This window comes from Myotis yumanensis, unplaced genomic scaffold (assembly GCF_028538775.1).
Source record: "Myotis yumanensis isolate MYYU_CA2020_CCGP unplaced genomic scaffold, mMyoYum1.0.hap1 SCAF_9, whole genome shotgun sequence".
NCBI lineage: Eukaryota > Metazoa > Chordata > Mammalia > Chiroptera > Vespertilionidae > Myotis > Myotis yumanensis.
Genome location: NW_027223760.1, coordinates 46,644,749 through 46,664,006, shown reverse-complemented (window position 1 = coordinate 46,664,006; position 19,258 = coordinate 46,644,749). Strand labels below are relative to the sequence as shown.

At 35.5% G+C, this 19,258-nt stretch overlaps 1 protein-coding gene across 5 annotated transcripts in view; it reads right to left on the bottom strand.

The window, feature by feature from the left end:
• AKAP9 (A-kinase anchoring protein 9) overlaps window positions 1–19,258 on the bottom strand; it is a 123,591-nt gene that overhangs the window by 46,968 nt on the left and 57,365 nt on the right. For 3 of the 5 annotated variants that reach the window (XM_070424222.1, XM_070424223.1, XM_070424224.1), the window contains 7 exons: window positions 18,367–18,723; window positions 16,586–16,810; window positions 15,414–15,554; window positions 14,832–14,935; window positions 13,764–13,859; window positions 11,813–12,018; window positions 2,815–3,047 (listed from right to left, as the gene is read on the bottom strand). In XM_070424222.1, coding sequence (XP_070280323.1) covers window positions 2,815–3,047; window positions 11,813–12,018; window positions 13,764–13,859; window positions 14,832–14,935; window positions 15,414–15,554; window positions 16,586–16,810; window positions 18,367–18,723 — 1,362 coding nt within the window. The remainder of the gene's footprint in view (window positions 1–2,814; window positions 3,048–11,812; window positions 12,019–13,763; window positions 13,860–14,831; window positions 14,936–15,413; window positions 15,555–16,585; window positions 16,811–18,366; window positions 18,724–19,258) is intronic. The other 2 variants (XM_070424225.1, XM_070424226.1) reach the window with 1 other exon arrangement.

The window sequence follows — 19,258 nt, the reverse complement described above, 5'->3', positions numbered from 1 at the left end:
AGGTCAAGGTTAAGAAAGTAACCACCAAAAAACACAGTAGAATTAGGGGGGAAAAGACTCAAAACAGCAGTCAAGATGATTTAGGAGAGGGGCAAATAGCTCTCCTAACAACAGTATATAAACTGTGATAGATTATAAACTAATATCCAGAAAGAATACTCTGAATTAGAATAATTCAAGATATATATGTATGTGAGTGTGTGTGTGTGTGTGTATTTAATTTTAGAAAGCACATAAGACACTTTGAAATAAAAAAGTTAAAATGACTTCAATTATTTAGGACACCCCTTTAATTATCCAGACTAGTTCATTATCTCCAGGTTTCAGATAATCAAGATTTTAATGTATATTTGAAGACTTAATTTGTGGTACAGTTATGTTTCCCCAAACTAAGTAGTTTGTACAAACTAGGTTATTTGTACAACTTCAAGCTATTTAACCTTTCCCCCCAGAACTATTTCCATCAAATTGTAAAATATTTCTGTTGTTCTCCTTTGGATTTTTATTTACTTATTTCTCTAATGATAATGAATACTGGATATAATACCCCAACTAATGCTTATAAAAGCACATTGGGGACAATGCTAATGGCAAAATGTTTCAACAAAAACATGACAAAACAAAATCCTAACTTGTACTACTGCTTCATCCTCAGGAAAAGTCTCTTTTTTTGAGAAAATATAGAAACATGAAGTTTAGGACCCACCATTCTTTAAAATAATAATAAATTCAAGAGAGTTGCCTACAATAACAATCACTCCATGAGAGTACATTCTTTATTCATTCATTTCTTCCAAGGACTTAGGAATCTCTTGGTAAATAATCTTCTGTGGCTCTCAATAGTATCTCTGGGTTCTGAAAACTTTGTGAAAGACTATTCCTACAGAACAGACTGATTTCTATTTTCACCTGACCCCAACAATCAAGACTCTGAAGCCACACTCTCAAAGATAATGTTCTACAGAACCACAGAGAGACTACTGAATAAGGAGTAGGTTAAAGAAATTTATCTTTCTAAGGGCTTGAGGATAGTCTCTAAGTCCTTTTCTTAATATTATAATGAAAGCTATCATAAATAGGAAACTGCAGTGGGCTGAATATAAGCCCAATTTTATAGTAGCCTGTTTGGGCAAAAGAGAAGTTTAATCCATCATAATAAATGTATTATTATATGGATTTGGACATACCACTGGGCAAGTCACTTGTCAAATCAAATACATAAAGTAAAATACTACAACAATAGATATTATGAAATCAGCCTATAAGGCAGATGCCCTGATAGTAAGAAAATGCTTACTAGTTATTTTATTTTTAATTATTTAAAAAAACATTTTTATTGATTTTTTTGGGGGGGGTAACATTGGTCAATAATCTGTCATAATGAACATATAGGTTTCAGGTGTGGGTTTTTATGTTACAAGATCTATATATTGCAGTGTGTGCCCACCACCCAAAGTCAAATCTTCTCCTGTCACTATATATTAGAGAGAGGAAGGGAAAGGGAGAGAGGGAGAGAGGGAGAGACAGAGCAAGAAAAACATTGATTGGTTGTCTCACTCATGTGCCCAAACCGGGGATCAAACCTGCAACCTGGGTATGTGCCATGACTAGAAATCAAGCCCAAGACTGTTTGGTACAGGGCTGATGCTCTAGCTACTGAGCAGCACACCCCGGCCAGGACCCAGTTCAACATTTTAAAAATAAATAAGTGAATTTACTTCATTTTAATAGAAAATAATTTTTAAAATTCTGCATAGAGTAACTTAAGAGACAACTATCATACATGGTATATAAATTTTATAGACAGAGAACATTGCAATTTGTTATAAATACCTTGCTTTAAAAATTTCTATAAAAACTAGAAGCCCAGCACACGAAATTGCGCAGCCCCACCCACCCATGCGGCCTGGCTGTGCTCACAGCCCCACACACCCGCACACACAGCCCTGCCGACCTGCACGCGCCTCGCTGCGCTCACAGCCCCACCCACCCGCGCCGGTCTTTAGTCATTACGGCGTTAGGGCCACAGTCCTTTTATAATATTGATATTATTTTAATGTAGAAACTGTCCTACACTCTAATTTCCTAACAAGAGATAGTCTGAAAAGTGAAGTAATCAATTCATATTTGTGAAAAGGATGTGAAAATCATGTAAAGAAATTGTAGGTCTGATTTGTTCATATTATAATAGTAATGTTATGACATACTAGAGCATATAGTTTGTTTTTGGGATAATATATACTATTCCTTCAAATGAATTATATATATTATACTGGAATATTTCATATAATGGTGAAGTTAAAACCTCTTTTGGTATAAAAAAAGTAACATGTAAGAGTTTAGAAAATCTGAAAATTAAAACAACATTCAATTTTAGACCTAGAATAATCTGTCAGCACATTACATTTTATCACCTAAAAAGAAGACTATGGATACCAGTGTTGGTTGTCACAAAGACAACCAATTATTATTATTATTTTTAAAGTTTTAAATCTACTTTAGAGAGAGAGGAAGGGAGAGAGAGAGACATGGATGTGAGAGAAACATTGATCGGTTGCCTCCCACATGCACCCTGATTGGAGATCAAACCCACAATCTACACATGTGCCCTGACTAGGAATGGAACCACTGACCTTTTGGTGAATGGGACAATGCTCAAAGAACTGAGCAACACTGGCCAGGGCAAGATAACCAATTATTGACAGGGAGCCTAACTAAATTTCTGGACTGTAGAGAGAAATCATTTAGTTGTTCCTTGGCTTAAAAGAAAACCTACTACAAACTCAGTATATATTAGTAATATAAGGAGGTTACCTGACTACTGGTTTCACTTATGGCTTCCAGGAGTTTTTCAACTGCTGCTTGTAGTCGAGAGCTAATATTCAGCATAAGTTCTTCATTTTCAGGATCTATTTCAGTTCCAGCAAAACCACTCCTCATGAGCCGTTGTGATAGCTCTGTTCCTTCTTCAGTTACTTTTGACCACACGCTACTGTCATTTCTTGGCATATCACCTCCAGAATAAGATGGTATAGACTCATCTGTAACTAGAGCAATATTTTAAAGGCATAAATAAATTATAATTGATAATTATAATTAAACAAGTTTACAAAATAAAATAAACACTTGACATCATTGAAACTACGAAGGTCTTTTAACAACAATGCAACAAAATAAAGTAGACTAATACAGAATATTATTTGATAACCAAATAGGTAAAAATGAGAAAGATAATGTTATGCTAATAGGGTTTTGCAGAAATTAGTATTTGGGTTATTTAGCACTTTTTTCTTTGATAAAAACTTTTAAAACAACCTCCAACAGATATTTACTAACTACCTACCATGCAGGGTTTACTAAGTAATGGAAATATAAAGTGATGATAGCTGGATCCATCCTCAAGGAGTTTACATACAGTATAAGAAGAAAATAAAAATATATACACCCACATGAAAAGCAAAACAGTGTACAATAGGTTGTTTCAGATGGAAGGACAGAAGTGCTTGATTTGGTCTGCAGCAGACCCTTTGATTTCTGAGCACACTGGGCAGCGTCACCTACTTCAGCTGGGCCATAAAAGGGACCGAGATCTTTTTGCAGCTTGCTACTTTTATAAGCAATATACTTACCGGGAAGAGGTTAGACTAATGAGCAGTTCTAATTTAAATATGGACTTATGCATAAACATTATTCTTATTTATTATGTAAAGAAAATTGAGTTTACTTGGGCAGAAGATAAGCTTTGGAAGTATTTAAACTAAAATAAAAGAATAGATTATCCATCACTGCCATGGAATACAGTACTGAATGTGGCAACAATAATAAAACCCAACAATGAAATTTCCTGAAGAGGAATCACCTATTCTTTTATTATACACCAGAGGCCCAGTGCATAGATTTGTGCACTGGTGGGGTCCCACGGCCTGGCCTGCACCCTCGCAATCTGGGACCCCTTGGGGGATGTCAGACTGCTGGTTTGGGCCCGATTCCCGCAAGCCAGGCCGAGGGACCCCACCGGTACACAGATTCATGCACCGGGCCTCTAGCATGCATATAAGATCTTTGGTTAATCTCTTCCTGCCCTCCCCTTCCCCTTTTCCCTCTGAGATTCATCAGTCTTTTCCATGTTTCCATGCCTAAGCGTTGAACATCTGTCTCCTGGTGGTCAGTGCACATCATAGCTACCGGTTGAACGGCTGCTTAGGCTTTTATATATATAGACTAGAGACCCAGCGCACGAAATTCATGCGGGGGGGGGGGGTGTCCCTCAGCCCAGCTTGCACCCTCTCGAATTCTGGGATATCCCTCTCACAATTCAGGACCACTGGCTCCTAACCTCTTGCCTGCCTGCCTGCCCGATCACCCCTAACCACTCTGCCTGCCTGATCACTCTTAATTGCTCATCTGTCTGCCTGATCGCCCCTAACTAACTCTGCCTGCCTGCCTGATCGCCCCTAACCACTCTGCCTGCCTGCCTGATGCCCCTAACCGCTCACCTGCCTGCCTGCCTGATCACCCCTAACAGCTCGCCTGCCTGCCTGATCGCCCCTAACTGCTCACCTGCCTGCCTGGTCACCCCTAACTGCCTCTGCCTCGGTCCCCACCGCTGTGGCTTCGTCTAGAAGGATGTCCGGAAGGACGTCTGGAAGGTTGTTCAGCTGTCTGGTCTAATTAGCCTATTTGGCTTTTATTATTATAGATAGGGCATATTTCTTATCAGTAATTGTATGAAGTTAACAAATTAAAAGCACAGGAAACTAATTTTCAAAATATGTGGAATTAACATTCACTTTGAAATAGTACAGCCAGAAGAATAAGAGCTATTTATTAAAAAATCTTGCTAATGTAGCTTATGCCACACTGAGTTATCTTAATCTCATGTACTAACAATATCAGATGCAGTTTCAGACACAATATCTGAATTCAGCACAATTCAGTATTTACTAAGCATTTCTTCTGTATAAGTCACTGGCTGAAAAGTGCAAAACTGCATTCTAGGAAATGATTTTAAATGTTTGCTATTACACAGCTTTATCTAGTTCTTGGAGTAAGAGTTAATACAATTTTCACTTTGTATTTTTATTCCAAAAATTAAAAAATAAACAACAACTAGACTGGTATTTACTTATATTATTCCAAATATTTAAAATGGAATGTCTTAATAGGGATATTTTATACATATTTATGAGCTCAAATGATGCTGGCATTCGAAATTAATTCAGATAAAGCGCAGTATAATGTATATCAAATTAAAGTACTCTAGAAAATAAATGATGTTTTTAAAGAAGCTATGGAAGCAAGAAATATTAATGGCTTACAACAGGTGTTTAAAAAAATATTTATGGCCCAGCCGGCATGGCTCAGTGATTGAGCATGGACCTATGAACCAGGAGGTTACGGTTCGATTCCCAGTCTGGGCACGTGCCTAGTTGTGGGCTTGATCCCCAGTGTGGGGTGTGTAGGAACCAACCAATCAATGATTCTCTCTCGTAATTGATGTTTCTCTCTCTCTCTCTCCTTCTCCCTTCTTCTCTGAAATCAATAATAATATATTTTAAAAAGATACTTATGTTGTATAGTTGGTTACTTTACCTGAGGAATTAAATTCATTCTAGTGACTTTTCTTTCTAATGGATAGAGAACATGACAAGTCTGAGGAAAAAGAATAATCTGATGGAAAGTCAAGGCTTTATGGGGTGAGAGTATGTGGAGAAGTGAGGATGAGGTAAGGGGAAGAGAAAAAGAAGGCAGCTGGAAAGTAGGCTGGATCTAAGTTGTGAATGGTCTTACCTTTCATAGGAAACTGGGTTTTCGCTATTAATAATGGGGAGGTAAATACTTTTTTTGAGCAGGAAGATAATATCCAATCTGCGAATTAGGAAGCAAAATGCAGAGGAAGGACTGGAGAAGAAGAATTTGAATGGAAGGCTATTTCAATTGCCCAGATGAGAAGTGTTGAAGACATGAAATAAGGTGAAGGCAGTTGGGTGGAGGCTGGGTAGAGGTGGGCAAAGGAGGAAAATGGGGGGCTTCTGTAATACTGTCAACAATAAAAATAAATTAAAAAAAAAGATGCAGGAAGATTGGGCACAGGTTGGAAAAGACAACGTGTAAGACAAGGGAGGAAGGAAGTAGTAAAAAGATGACTCTGGATTTCTAGCTTACTTGAGTCTTAGATGACAGAAGACTCATTACTGAGAAATCAGGAGAAAGTATATAGTGTAATCATGAAAAATAAGTCTGAAGTGTTAATGGACTATGTAGAGGAGAAGTCAACTTTTGGAAATTTGGGTCCATAGAGATTTAGGAGTCACCTGTAGAAAGGTGACAGTCAAAATCTTAGAAGTGGGTACATTTATTTTAGGAGCAATATTCACTGAAAGAAGTAGGACAAATAAAGTTGGAGCCTCTGTATATCATAAGCTAACCAAAGAACCTGTGTGAAAAAAAATCAGAGGAAGACAGGAGCGATATTCCAGGAGACGAGAATGTTTCAAAAAGGTACAGATTTCAATGTCATTTGTCTAGAATGTCAAATAGGACAAGGACTGGGAGATGGCACTGGATTTGACAACTGGGTGGCCACTGTTGTCCTCTGAGACAGCAGCTTTGGTACTGTAGGAACAGAAACCAATGCTAGTGGAGGTAGGAGCCAGTCTAATCTCTCATCAAATCTGTTGAGGTTTACCTTGAGATGGGAAAGCAAAGCTGGGAAAAACCAACACATACTTTTCTTTTTTCAGAGGGAAAAAAGTGGTAAGGAGAAGATTGAAGATACTGTGTATTACATGGAGCAAATCTCAAGCACAAAATAACAGAGGATATATAAAACAAACATGACTTATAAAAGGCCACTGAATGTTAATTTTTTAAAACGTATAATGAACAAAGTAGATATTAATGTACCTAGAAAAAATGGAGATATCAACTAGCTTAATGTATTTTATTAACATTTTGAAGATATAAACAAAAATAATCTGAGTATGTTCCAAAGAATAAATAAAACTTTGTTTATTCCCATGAAATAAAGGAGTGAGAAAGACATCAAGCTTATACTTTATTTGTAATAATTAGTTTTGAGGGGAAATGAGAGAATAATATAAATCAACAGGGCAATTTCATAAAATGCCAACAGAAATTTCCGAATAGTCAGTTTGGTGTATAGATTCATGATTTCAGATATGTGAACTGTAGGGCGCGGCTATAGGGTTAAGCCTCGGACTGACCTGTTGGCAAAGCCACAAACAAGTCCCAGCTTAGAGGGCACAGTCCTCTTAGCATAATTAGGCTTGACCTTATGACTCTCCCTAGATGTTATCTGGGAAGCTAATGGGCTGAGGGAGATGTAGCAAGGGCTGCCAAAACAAGTGAAACTCACAAGAACATTGTAACTATGGTGACCACTACCTTGTTTACCTCTGGCTATAAAATAAAGGCTCAGCTTGCCTCTGGTTTTTCTCTGTGGCCTCATCCAGGCACAGGAAGATCCACCTAGACCCAGCTTACTCTCTTTGTCTGTCATTTCTTCATCCTTCACCGCCCTCACTCAGGCTTGTGAACCCTTGGCTGAGCTGGCTTGGCACAGTGAACCACTCATCTGTGTCTTAAAATTAGCAGATAATGGCCCAGCTGGCATGGCTTAGTGGTTGAGCGCTGACCTATGAGCCAGGAGGTCACAGTTCCCTTCCTGGTCAGGGCACATGCCTGGGTTGCAGGCTCGATCCTCAGTGTGGGGCGTGCAGGAGGCAGTCAGCTTATTAATAATTCTCTTTCATCATTGATATTTCTCTCTCTCTCTCCCTCTCCCTTCCTCTCTGAAATCAATAAAAATATATTTTAAAAATAGCAGATAATGATTATTCAAAAATCCTTTAGTTATTTACTTTATGGATTATACCATGTTCATTCCATACACATAAGCAGCTTCTCAGGTTAAAGCAGGGTGGGTGATTAATAGAGCATTTCTCTGCCCCAATGGCCTTCAGAAGATCTCTATGGCTCTAATTGGAAACCACTGACTCGAGTTGGACTCTCACACCTGACAGATGAAAAAACTCAACTGAAGCCCCGGGAGACTAAGAGATTTGCTCAAGGTCACAGTGAGCTAGATCAAGAATCAAGGGCTTCTAGTTACTAATCCAGTATTCTTTCCAAAATGAAGTGGCAGCAAATGAGATTTGATTTTTGGCTTCCTAAGGGAGGGTGTATACATTTGACTGGTGAACCATCACAGTGCAAGCCTCAAGGAAAGTTTTCTTTCAACACATTCTGGGAGAACTAATTTTTATGAACTAGTCTAATATTCACTCAAGTTTAAGTGATTTCATATTGGCTCAAAATGTCCCTTCAATTTCATAAACTAGGTTATTCTTATGAGGAAGCAAACATTAAAAAAATCAATTACTTGTTTTTTTAGAGTTAACAAGTCCATACATGTTTAAAATCTAAACAAGTTCAGACATGAAGACTGAAAATAGATCACAAGTGCTACCTATAACCAAAGTCATAAATAAAAATGGAAAAGCAGAAGTTGCTTCATAATCAGATTAAGAATGAACCTTTTTCTGTTATATAAGACAATAAATATTTTGAAAGTCAGAAATGCAATAATGCATCCTTAAAATATGAAGGAAGGTCAGAAATAATTCTTACATATGAAACACTGTGTCAATATTTCAATGCCAATATTTTCTTCAAAGTTTATGAGAAAATTAAATGATAAATTCTATTAATTCAATACTTCCTTTGAGACAGGTCAGTAAAGAAGCTAGGAAAATTCCTTGGCAAGTGAAATGGGGAAACTGAGACACCTGAACGAACTGGTCAACCAATTTAAATCCAGATAATAAGTAGCAAGGTCTTATTTACACATTTTAGACCAAACTGGGGCAGACCCGCCTTGGTCAGGTCCCTCTTTGGTGACATTCTTTGAAGGTGAAACGGACCAGAGGATGACCCTAACCACTCTATATGCTCATTTTGATGCATCAGCACATTAAAGGACACACCTGTAAAGCTGATGAACATTTTATTGAGATCCTCCTGAGACCTCCCCTAAAATTCCCACCTTTAGAAAACAGATAAAAACCCTTAAGACAAAGGACCCAGCCTGGGTACTCTCTAGAGCAGTGGTTCTCAACCTGTGGGTCGCGACCCTTTGGGGGTTGAACGACCCTTTCACAGGGGTTGCCTAAGACCATTGGAAAACACATATATCATTACATATTGTTTTTGTGATTAATCACTATGCTTTATGTTCAATTTGTAACAATGAAAATACATCCTGCATATCAGATATTTACATTACGATTCATAACAGTAGCAAAATTACAGTTATGAAGTAGCAACGAAAATAATTTTATGGTTGGGGGTCACCACAGCATGAGGAACTGTATTAAAGGGTCGCGGCATTAGGAAGGTTGGGAACCACTGGTCTAGAGCATGCCTGCACTTTCTTTCTTTAGGTGTGCATCTTTGCTTTCTTTCTCCTAAGCTCCAAAACAAAAAACCCCAGTACATATCACTTAATAGATCTAAAAAAAGACTACCATATCATTGTTAAACATAAAAAACAAAGACTAAGTAATTAAATGATAAACATTATAACCAATGATACTAAAAACAGCAAAATTCTTATCTCTGCTATAATATTGTACACACTGTATTTCTTAATTTTCCCTCTTATATCTTAATATTGCTCTTTCAGAATCTTTTAAATAATTAAAATTTTAAAAGGCTTAATCCATTCAAGTGCACATAGAGTGGTTTTAAGTAAAAATTAAGTACTATGAGTTTATCTTGCCTTGAATTGAAATCTCAGTATCTACTTCACTAGACTGTGAATTGCTCTAAAGCAGAGGGCATAGAGAAACTGCTCAATAAATGTTTATAGAATTTGTCTGATAAGAACTGCTTAGAACTAAAAAGCGACTGTGTTATTGGCTATCTTAAAGTAGGAAGCAGACATATTTAATCTATAAAGGGGTATGTAGATGTAACCCTGCAAGAAAATAGATCAGATGTCCTTGCAGATCTGCTTTCTCATAGAAAAGGAACATAAACACAATCCTCTGTGCTTGCATTAAATCACCAGCTTATTCCTTTTTATAACTATGAGAATACTGCTCTGAAGAGAGTTTGCTGTCTTTTACTAAATGCTCTTTCCTGAGCATTTCAGCAACCACCTTGAAAAAGGTGTAAGAGAACTGCTACCAAAGAAAGCACAAAGTATTTTGTACTCTACAGAACATTCCTCAGAGTGTGTCTTTTTTTTTTTTTTAAATATATTTTATTGATTTTCCACAGAGAGGAAGGGAGAAAGATAGAGAGTCAGAAACATCGATGAGAGAGAAACATCGATCAGCCGCCCCCCGCACATCCCCCACTGGGGATGTGCCCGCAACCCAGGCACATGCCCTTGACCGGAATCGAACCCGGGACCCTTCAGTCCGCAGGCCGACGCTCTATCCACTGAGCCAAACCGGTTTCGGCGAGTGTGTCTTTTGAATATAGTTTAGTTTAGGTCTTAGCAGAATAGCAAATCCCCCCTCCCAGATGATTAAGTAAAAGCTGTTTATAAAATAACTTTCAAAAATGCATAATTTGATAAACACTCTTACAAAGAAACCAAGAAAATACTACCTAATTCTTTCATATATATCAAGTTTCATTTGAAGAAATAAAATAGCCCCTGATTGAGAGCTTAGAGTAAAGTTGATTAGAAAAATACTTCTCACAACGTTTGATAAGAATGAATTTGAAAGCAGTTTTAAAATATAGCATTATTTCAGGTCTTATTACTAAAAGCAGCTTTTAAAATTATCTTTGACTTTGAGTTGTTTTATATTAATTTTACTTAAAGTTCCAAATCAAGTTTTTTCTGCACTTAGAAACATGCAACTGGCCAACTTGTAATTAGGCGAACTTTCTGTTAGTGGCATGGATAATTTCCTTCTCACATGAAATTTAAACAGAACACTCTCAAAAACTGCATAAACTGGCATTTTTAGAATGTCAGCCTCTAACTGGGGAGAAATGATTAGTTGTGGCATGGAAGTGAAGCATGGGCTTGATCTTCTGATCCAAGAGCCAGACTATTTCTCTTCACTTGACAAAAACTTTCTCCCCTTCTAATTTCCTGACTCCCTCTACAGTAAGAAACAAAAAATAGAAAAATAGGAGAGACTGGAGGTCAGCAATATGAAAGTAAGAAATTCAAAGAAGAGCCTAACCCACACAGCTGAAAAAAGGTAGGAAGGCAGCTATGTCATGTCAAGACCTAATTTCTGGATCCACACATATTCTGCCATATTTCACACCACTTTTCCAAAAGGAAGAAATAGTGTAACAGAGGATTGTTCAAAGATAAATTTAAACCTTGAATTTCTTATAAAAACTTTCTTCTAATCATATCAACAGATGTGTGAAACTGTTGTTTGATTCTTAAAAGCTCTTTATTTCTGATCTCTCCTTTATTTATAGGGTGGATGCAAGATATTGCCTAAACCTCCTGGTTACTGGTAAGAATCCTGAGTGGTGATGTAAAATTTTTCTTTTATTAGTGGTAAAATTAAACATCCTCTGATTTATGTAGCACAGCAGTAACCCTGAGTATATATAATGACAACTCTAAGACACCACTTGTAAATGCTATACAATAATGGTGTTTTGGGAACAGTGGCTCTAAAGCATTTGTGTTTGGAGGTCTTTTTGTTGGAAAACCACTTTATTTTCAATACATAGCAAAGTGCCTTGAACTCTAAGATTTACTGATGATGATAATAACAGTTTCAACAGAATATAAAGCTAGTACCTCCTGTGTGTTCCTCATGAACACGCGACTTTATAGGTGCTTCTGCTTCTGACCTCCATATCAGGTTGGCAGGTGACTGGCCTTTACTAGATCTATCCAGAATACCAAGGACATGGCGGCCAATTGTTTCTTCAACAGCCGCTGTTGTCTTTACAACTTCTAAGAGGATCTTCAGAAGTCTGTTATTAGCTTTCTGGAGTGCATACCTGTAGAGATAAAGAAACATTTATTAAAATGTTAAATCTTCTAAAAATCAAACAATTTGCTTATGTCTCCAAAAAAGTGAACTACAAAATATCTGACTTGAAAAATAAAGTATCAGAAGATCCTCTCTATTAAAATAATATGCAATAGCACCTACAATGAAGTGCTTTTTAAAAAAAAATTCTTTTATGCATTTAAAAATTTCCAGATTAAAAAAAAATTTAAGGAGATGCAAAAGTTGTGGTAGTACCCAACCCAAGTATATGTAAGTTACGAGATGGTAATACCACTCATGGTTATTCATATATGTTTTACATTGTGCCAAAGAATACATTTTAAAATGTAATTTTAAAAATCCACTGGAAAAAATTGTGTATTTATATATCTTAATTGTGATGATCTAGTTGGTTATATTGGCATCGACCTATTTTTAAAAGGGTCTACTGTGAAATTTCACTATATATTAACACCAGAGGGAATATCATAGGCCAGTGGTCGGCAAACTCATTAGTCAACAGAGCCAAATAGCAACAGTACAACGATTGAAATTTCTTCTGAGAGCCAAATTTTTTAAACTTAAACTATATAAGTAGGTACATTGTTATTAACTTAATTAGGGTACTCCTAAGGCTTAGGAAAAGCCACACTCAAGGGACCAAAGAGCCGCAGTTTGCTGACCACGGTCACAGGCCATTATATCTACTCCAGAGACAGAAATTTCTCAAGTTACATATACCACCCTCATTTCAACCAGTAGAAGGAACCTAGTTTCAGCCAAATGATATTAATGTGTGTTTCTCTTTTATAAAAACTCTTATTTAAAAAGAATCAGAAAATACTGCTAACCATCCACCAAAATATCTCAGACTCAGAGATATCACTATTAAACATTTTAACACCTATCTTTCTAGACTTTCCCCCCCATCTCTCTCATACATATATTTTAAATGGAATTATCCTGGACAAACTACTTTGGTAAGCTTTCTATTTTGCTTAACATTAACATCTTTCCATGTCAAGAAATATAAAGCCAGAAATGGTGATTCAGAAGATGTTCTGATGAACCAACCTTCTGGACTAATTAAACAATTCTCGTGTCTTAACAGCTTAATTCAACAAAAGTACTGCAGGGGCAAACTTTATATTTCATACGTGTAGACAAAATAAGAGAATTTCATGGAAAAGATCCTCTGCCTTAACACAGCTTTCTCTCTCAGTTTCATACTGAACGACCACCAATAATCAGGTTAAAGGATATCTGTTTTCACAGGCACATGACATAACTATTTTAAGACAAGGTAATAAATGCATAATTTTTCCTTTAGTATTTGTCAAGTGAACAGGCAGATCTATTTTTGCACCTAGATCAAGTTCTCTGCTTACATAAGCAAGGATATTAAAAATAAAACTAAATAATTTAGTTAGTAGAGTAAGTCAAGGGTTTTATTTCTTTAACTTTTCCTGAAATTTTGTTCAAGCCCCAAATACCCCAAGACTAAAATATTTTGAAAACATTTCTATATAAGATAAATAATTAAAATTAATATGATGGCAAAAAGAAATGAATATGAATACTAATTTATCAGCACTCACCACAAAAATCCTAATAAACACTGCATAATTTAAAAAATATACCTAATTGAGATAAAATTACTTTATCTCAATTACAAAATAAACATTTATTTTATAATTATAAAATAAACATGTTGTTTATTTTATATTGCCATGGTAGCTCTAATTTTCATACACTGTCTTTCTTGTTTGAGTTCCATACTGACTGTGTTCCATACTGATGATCCAATGGGGAAGCCAAAATCTTAGGGGCCAAATTCCTCCATGCAAGCTGAGGAAGGAGGTTAGGAGGACACAAAGGGTTGACAATCACAGAAATTAGAAAAGGAGGAAATTAAATTAGTAGATATTAGTTTTAATTTAAAATTAAAGAAATTGTTTTCATTTGAATAAAACAAATTTTAAAATATTGTGCTTAAAATCCTTAATATTAATTGGGATAACTATTCTCATTTATATTTTACATTTTTATACTAACTTCTACAAAAATCAAAGTAAGGAAAAGTTTTGTTAACATCAGATCATTAATTTGTTCCTCTGTAAAACTGGGATATGGATGAAAAATTCTCATGTGGCCCAGCCAATGTGGCTCAGTAGTTGAGCGTCGACCTATGAAACAGGAGGTCATGGTTCCATTCCTGGTCAGGGCATATGCCTGGGTTGCAAGGCTTGATCCCCAGGAGGGCCGTGCAGGAGGCAGCCAACCAATGGTTCTCTCTCATCATTGATATTTCTATCTCTCTCTCTCCCTTTCCCTTCCTCTCTGAAATCAATAAAAAATATTTTTAAAAAAGTTCTCATCTGTTATGCAGTAAATAATGCATGAAAGCTACATGTGGACTACCATACTTAATTTTTTTTTCTCATCATGAACACACCAAGGGGTAGCTTATACTGAATTCATGTCCATCTAGTGAAGGAATAAAACCACAAATACAATTTTGTTTTTTTAGTATAAAAATGCCTTATGAGCAAAATAAAATTAATCCAAAAATGTTCAAATGATGCTGTAACATTTACTGAGTTAAGTATCTGATCAGTATCTGTTAAAAATTACTTTACATACAAAAAATTTAAGTGCTTGTCTATTTAAATGAACAGAAACTGTTACTCTTTACATACAAAATATAATGTACAAGTAAAAGAAATATACAAGATAAAAATAAGGACAAATATAATTTATAACATTGGAACAACTATTTTAATTCATTTCTGTGTTAAAAAAAATACACATTCTGTATACCTTTCATTGGACAGAACAGCAGGAGGCACATCTTCAAGTTTCCTGTCCAATTCCTTTTCTTTAAAGGTCTGTTCCTCAACTTCCCCTTGCTTTTCATTTTCCTCCTGTGTAAGTTTGTGTAAAGGTAGAGAGGACAAGATCGAAAGAAAACCTGTCATCTTGGAAATAGCATGTCATTCCTTTATACTGCTACAAAGTGAAACAGAAACCTTTACATGCAGAATAGATAATGTACAAAATAATATTTAACTATATTTTATTAAGAGATTAGCATTATCAAAAAAAGATAAAAGACTCTACAGATGAAAAAATTTCAGTAGGTTCAAGCTAATGCATGCTATAGTGCAACAATAAAGTATGTTAGCCTGCTCGGTGAGACGACAGTTGCTCCTAGCAATGTCAGATTCAAATTACTTACATAGAATGTAAGGCATCTTAACTCCACCTATCTTACATGTAAGCAATCACAAATATTTTAAGTGCAATGCCAATGAGGGACACATTTCACAACAACAACAAAGACAAACAAATCCTACTGCATTGTTGATCCATTGCTCCTAGATAGGTCAAAGTCCATACTACCTGTGTTTGCGTACTGCTGTTGCGCAGCTCACAACACAGCTTCTCTCTTCCAGCTAGAGACAGCTGCTTTAGTGCTTCCAGCTCCTCTAAAAGCACCCTCTCTCTCTCTGAAACCAGGTTTTCATTATCTATTGAGGATCTCTAAATAAGAAAAAAGGTCATGAGAGAATATTGTTTGCGACAGAAAATAAAGGCAGAAATATTAAGCAGGTTTTAACCCCCTGGGACCAATAGACCCTAGTTCTACCTATGATTCATATCCCATGATAAGGGGTTAAAAGCATTTATAAAGTTCAATGCAAAATTTGAAAGAACAAAAAACCAAAAAAACTAATTAAGCCTAAACATTTAGGAATTTATGCAACTGAAATATTATTTTATATGCCAATTTTGCATTGAAAATTCAGAAGTTTAACTTTACAAAATGCAATGAAGAAAAGCAAACTTAATTTTTCCAAATGATTTGTGAACTCCCAATTTCCTATTGTTTTATATTTGAAAGAACATATTAAGATTATTTCTTATTTCTCCTAATAGCTAAGTTTCCCAAATTAAATAAATGTTGTAGTAAGAACTTTTATATAAATATTTCTTGCTTTTCTGCAATGATTTTGAGAGTATATTATATATAGCAATTGATAAGAATCCAGCTCCCAAATACCAAGGAGTATGTAAATTTAGCCAAGAAAGGGATAAGAACGTTATGTAAATTTGCATTTTTCAAATCAAGAAGAGATGTTTCCCTGGACAAAGATCCAGAAACATACCACTTCAGATTTCTATTCGTGATTTAAAAGGCAGATTAAGGACAGATAAAGATAAACCTTGGAGATGTTAATTGGTGACTCACAAAACTATATAAATAAATATGGGAAACTGAATATTAACTGCACCTCAGCACAAAAAATTTGGAATGATTAAGAAAACAACAACCTTGCAGCCCCTTTTCCAGTGCCTGCAAAGAAAGATAAATAAAATGGTAGGGACACAATGCACTCCAATGAGTCAGATCTCCCTGATAAGACCTAAGGCTGTTGTGCTGATGGAGTCTATTCCTGACATTAAATATTTGCATTTATTCACATTTTGGCAATAATTTTGACTTTTTAAAAAAAGCTTATATACATAATACTATTTTTATCAGGAAGAAAAGGGACTCTTAAGTCCCATACCTGGGCTAACTGTCTATTCAGTCTCTTAATCTCTTCTTGTAGCTGCTCCTGGTCTTCTCGCTGTCTCTCCATCTGGCGCATGTGCGCCTGCCTTAGCAGTTCTGTTGCCTGTTGATGTTCTTGGTATTGTCGTACAAGTTCCTGCCTCATATCTTCCAGTTGTTCTTCATTTAACATTAGCTGTCTAGAAGCATCCATGCTTGATACCAAAATCTCATCATGGATCTATAAGTTTTTAAAAAATCCGATCATAACACATGTTGTAGAAATTTGTCAGCATCAATATTTTAAATAAATATGAAAGCAATCCTATTAATCCCACAAAACATATGACTTTTTAATATACTTATTATAAACTAGAGGCCCGGTGCATGAAATTTGTGCACGGGTAGGGTCCCTAGGCCTGGCTGGCAATCAGGGCCAACCAGGGTCCCAGCCTCCCTGCTTCCTCCTTCCCTCACCACCCTGAGCATTGCCATCACTCGGTTCCTCCCCGCCTTCTCCTTCCCTCACTCCCTCAGCACCCCGCCGCCACCGCTGGTTGCCCGCCATGGTCTGCACCGCACCCTGGTGGTCAGCGCACATCATAGCGATTGATCGAACTCCCATTCTCCTGGTCGAACTTTCGAGGGGACACTTTGCATATTAGCCTTTTATATATAGAGATACTTTAAAAAGATACTTGTCTTAATTATAATTCTTAATCAATGTGAAGTTAGTTTATCACTATACATGTTACATATTCTCCAAAAATAAAAGTTATTTATCAGTTAATTTAGATGTAATCTAATTCTAAGGGAGAATAAAGATACTCAAGATTCCTTCCTTACTTAATGAAGCTAAAACTCATTATTCCTTTGACATTTTATAATGGGAAAATAATATAAATGTAATACTTATACTTTAAAATTAAATTTATAAAACATGAGAAATTTTACCTATTTAATTTATATTATGCAGTGATCATCACAATACTACGGGGAACTGCTTGATAAGAAACAATCTCCGATAAATTTTATTTGGAAATAAGTTTTATATTCCTCTCTCATAATCATAAGAAGTCAACTCCTTAAAGGGTTTCTACAAGTACTTAAATTTCTGAAGAGCTACTACTTAAACGATCATTTTGATTTTTCCGCCTTCAATAGTTGCTGGTAAATTAAAGGGATTTTCATGAATACCTCAGGAGTTTTGCACTATAGAAAGAGTTGGCAATTTTATTTAAATATGCCACTAACAATACATAACCTATCCTGAACATTAATCAAAAATTTGAATGTAGATAATTTTAAAAGAGGTAGAATTTATTTTGTTAATGGCACAAATAGTTGAGATATAGACAGAATTGATTCTCCATTAATGGATAGTAAAGAAAAAGAATCAGTATATACAGACTAGAATGCTTTAAATTGTTAGCTATTTTCTTGTGATAGTATCATATTAAATTAGGTAATATTAAATTTATTAATTCATATTGTCAAATTATAACATACTTAATCTTGAACTGCCTAAAACAAATTAATATAGATATAACTTAGATTTTACCATGCACAATGTGTTAAGACAAATAAGGATACTATGAACCAGACTTGTTTTATTTAATAATAATATTAAGTCATTTACTCATATACCTTAGAAGTAATAAAACACTTTCATCGTGTGAATCATAAGACTGGATTTCATACTTTCCTTTTCCATTATGCGACATCACTGCTAATATTTGTATAGTGAAGAAAGTCACAATTTTATATAAGTTTTTATATTTAAGGAGGTATACTTACAGATTCTCTGGCTATAAATGTTTTATCTTTGGAGAACAATTCTTCTGAAATAGTCAGTTCATGGTCCTTTGATTCAAGTATATCATCAAGATTATCATTATTTGATAATAGAACTTCCTTCCCATCTTCTCCTAACTCCTTACTAAGTGGTTTAAATTCTTCTTTACATTTCATGTCCATTGTCTCAAAAGTCTGAAAACCAAGCTGACCCTGAAGTAATTTCATTTCATTTAAATAATGTTGTTTTTGTTGACAAAGAGCATCTGCTTCTTTCGATGATGAAGTATTTTCTTTTTCTCCAGATATTCTAGATAGTTCAGTTTGTTGAGCAAATGCTACACTCATTGACACAATGACCTAAAGAATAAGGTAAACAAAAAAGGATTAGCTTTCTAAATACCAGCAGAAATGAAAAAGCAGGTACCACTCAAAATTACATGACTCTGGTGAGGGGAAGGGAGTTTGGGGGGAGAAGGATTGAGGAAAAAGAAAATAAAAAAGAGAACTCATGGCATGGACACCAGTGTGGTGATTGCAGGGTGTTGAGGGTGTGGGTGGGGGTGAAAGAGGGCATAGAGGGAATAAATGGTGATGGAAAAAATAAAATAAAAAATAGATGAAAAGATAATAAAAAAGAAAAGAAAAAACACATGGATTAGAAAAAAGCCTGACCTCATAAAAGAAATCCTATGATAAAGTGATATAGAGATAAAGATTTTCTATTTTACAATGAATCTAATGTAAAAGTATTTTTTATACTGCTTGCCTTTTTAAATTAAAAAAAGTGTTTAAATTCTTACTATGATAGCAATAAATGTTCAGAACAGAAATTAGAAAAAAGGAAATAAAAACCCATATGTTTCTCTCTTCCAAGAAAAAGCACTAACACTTT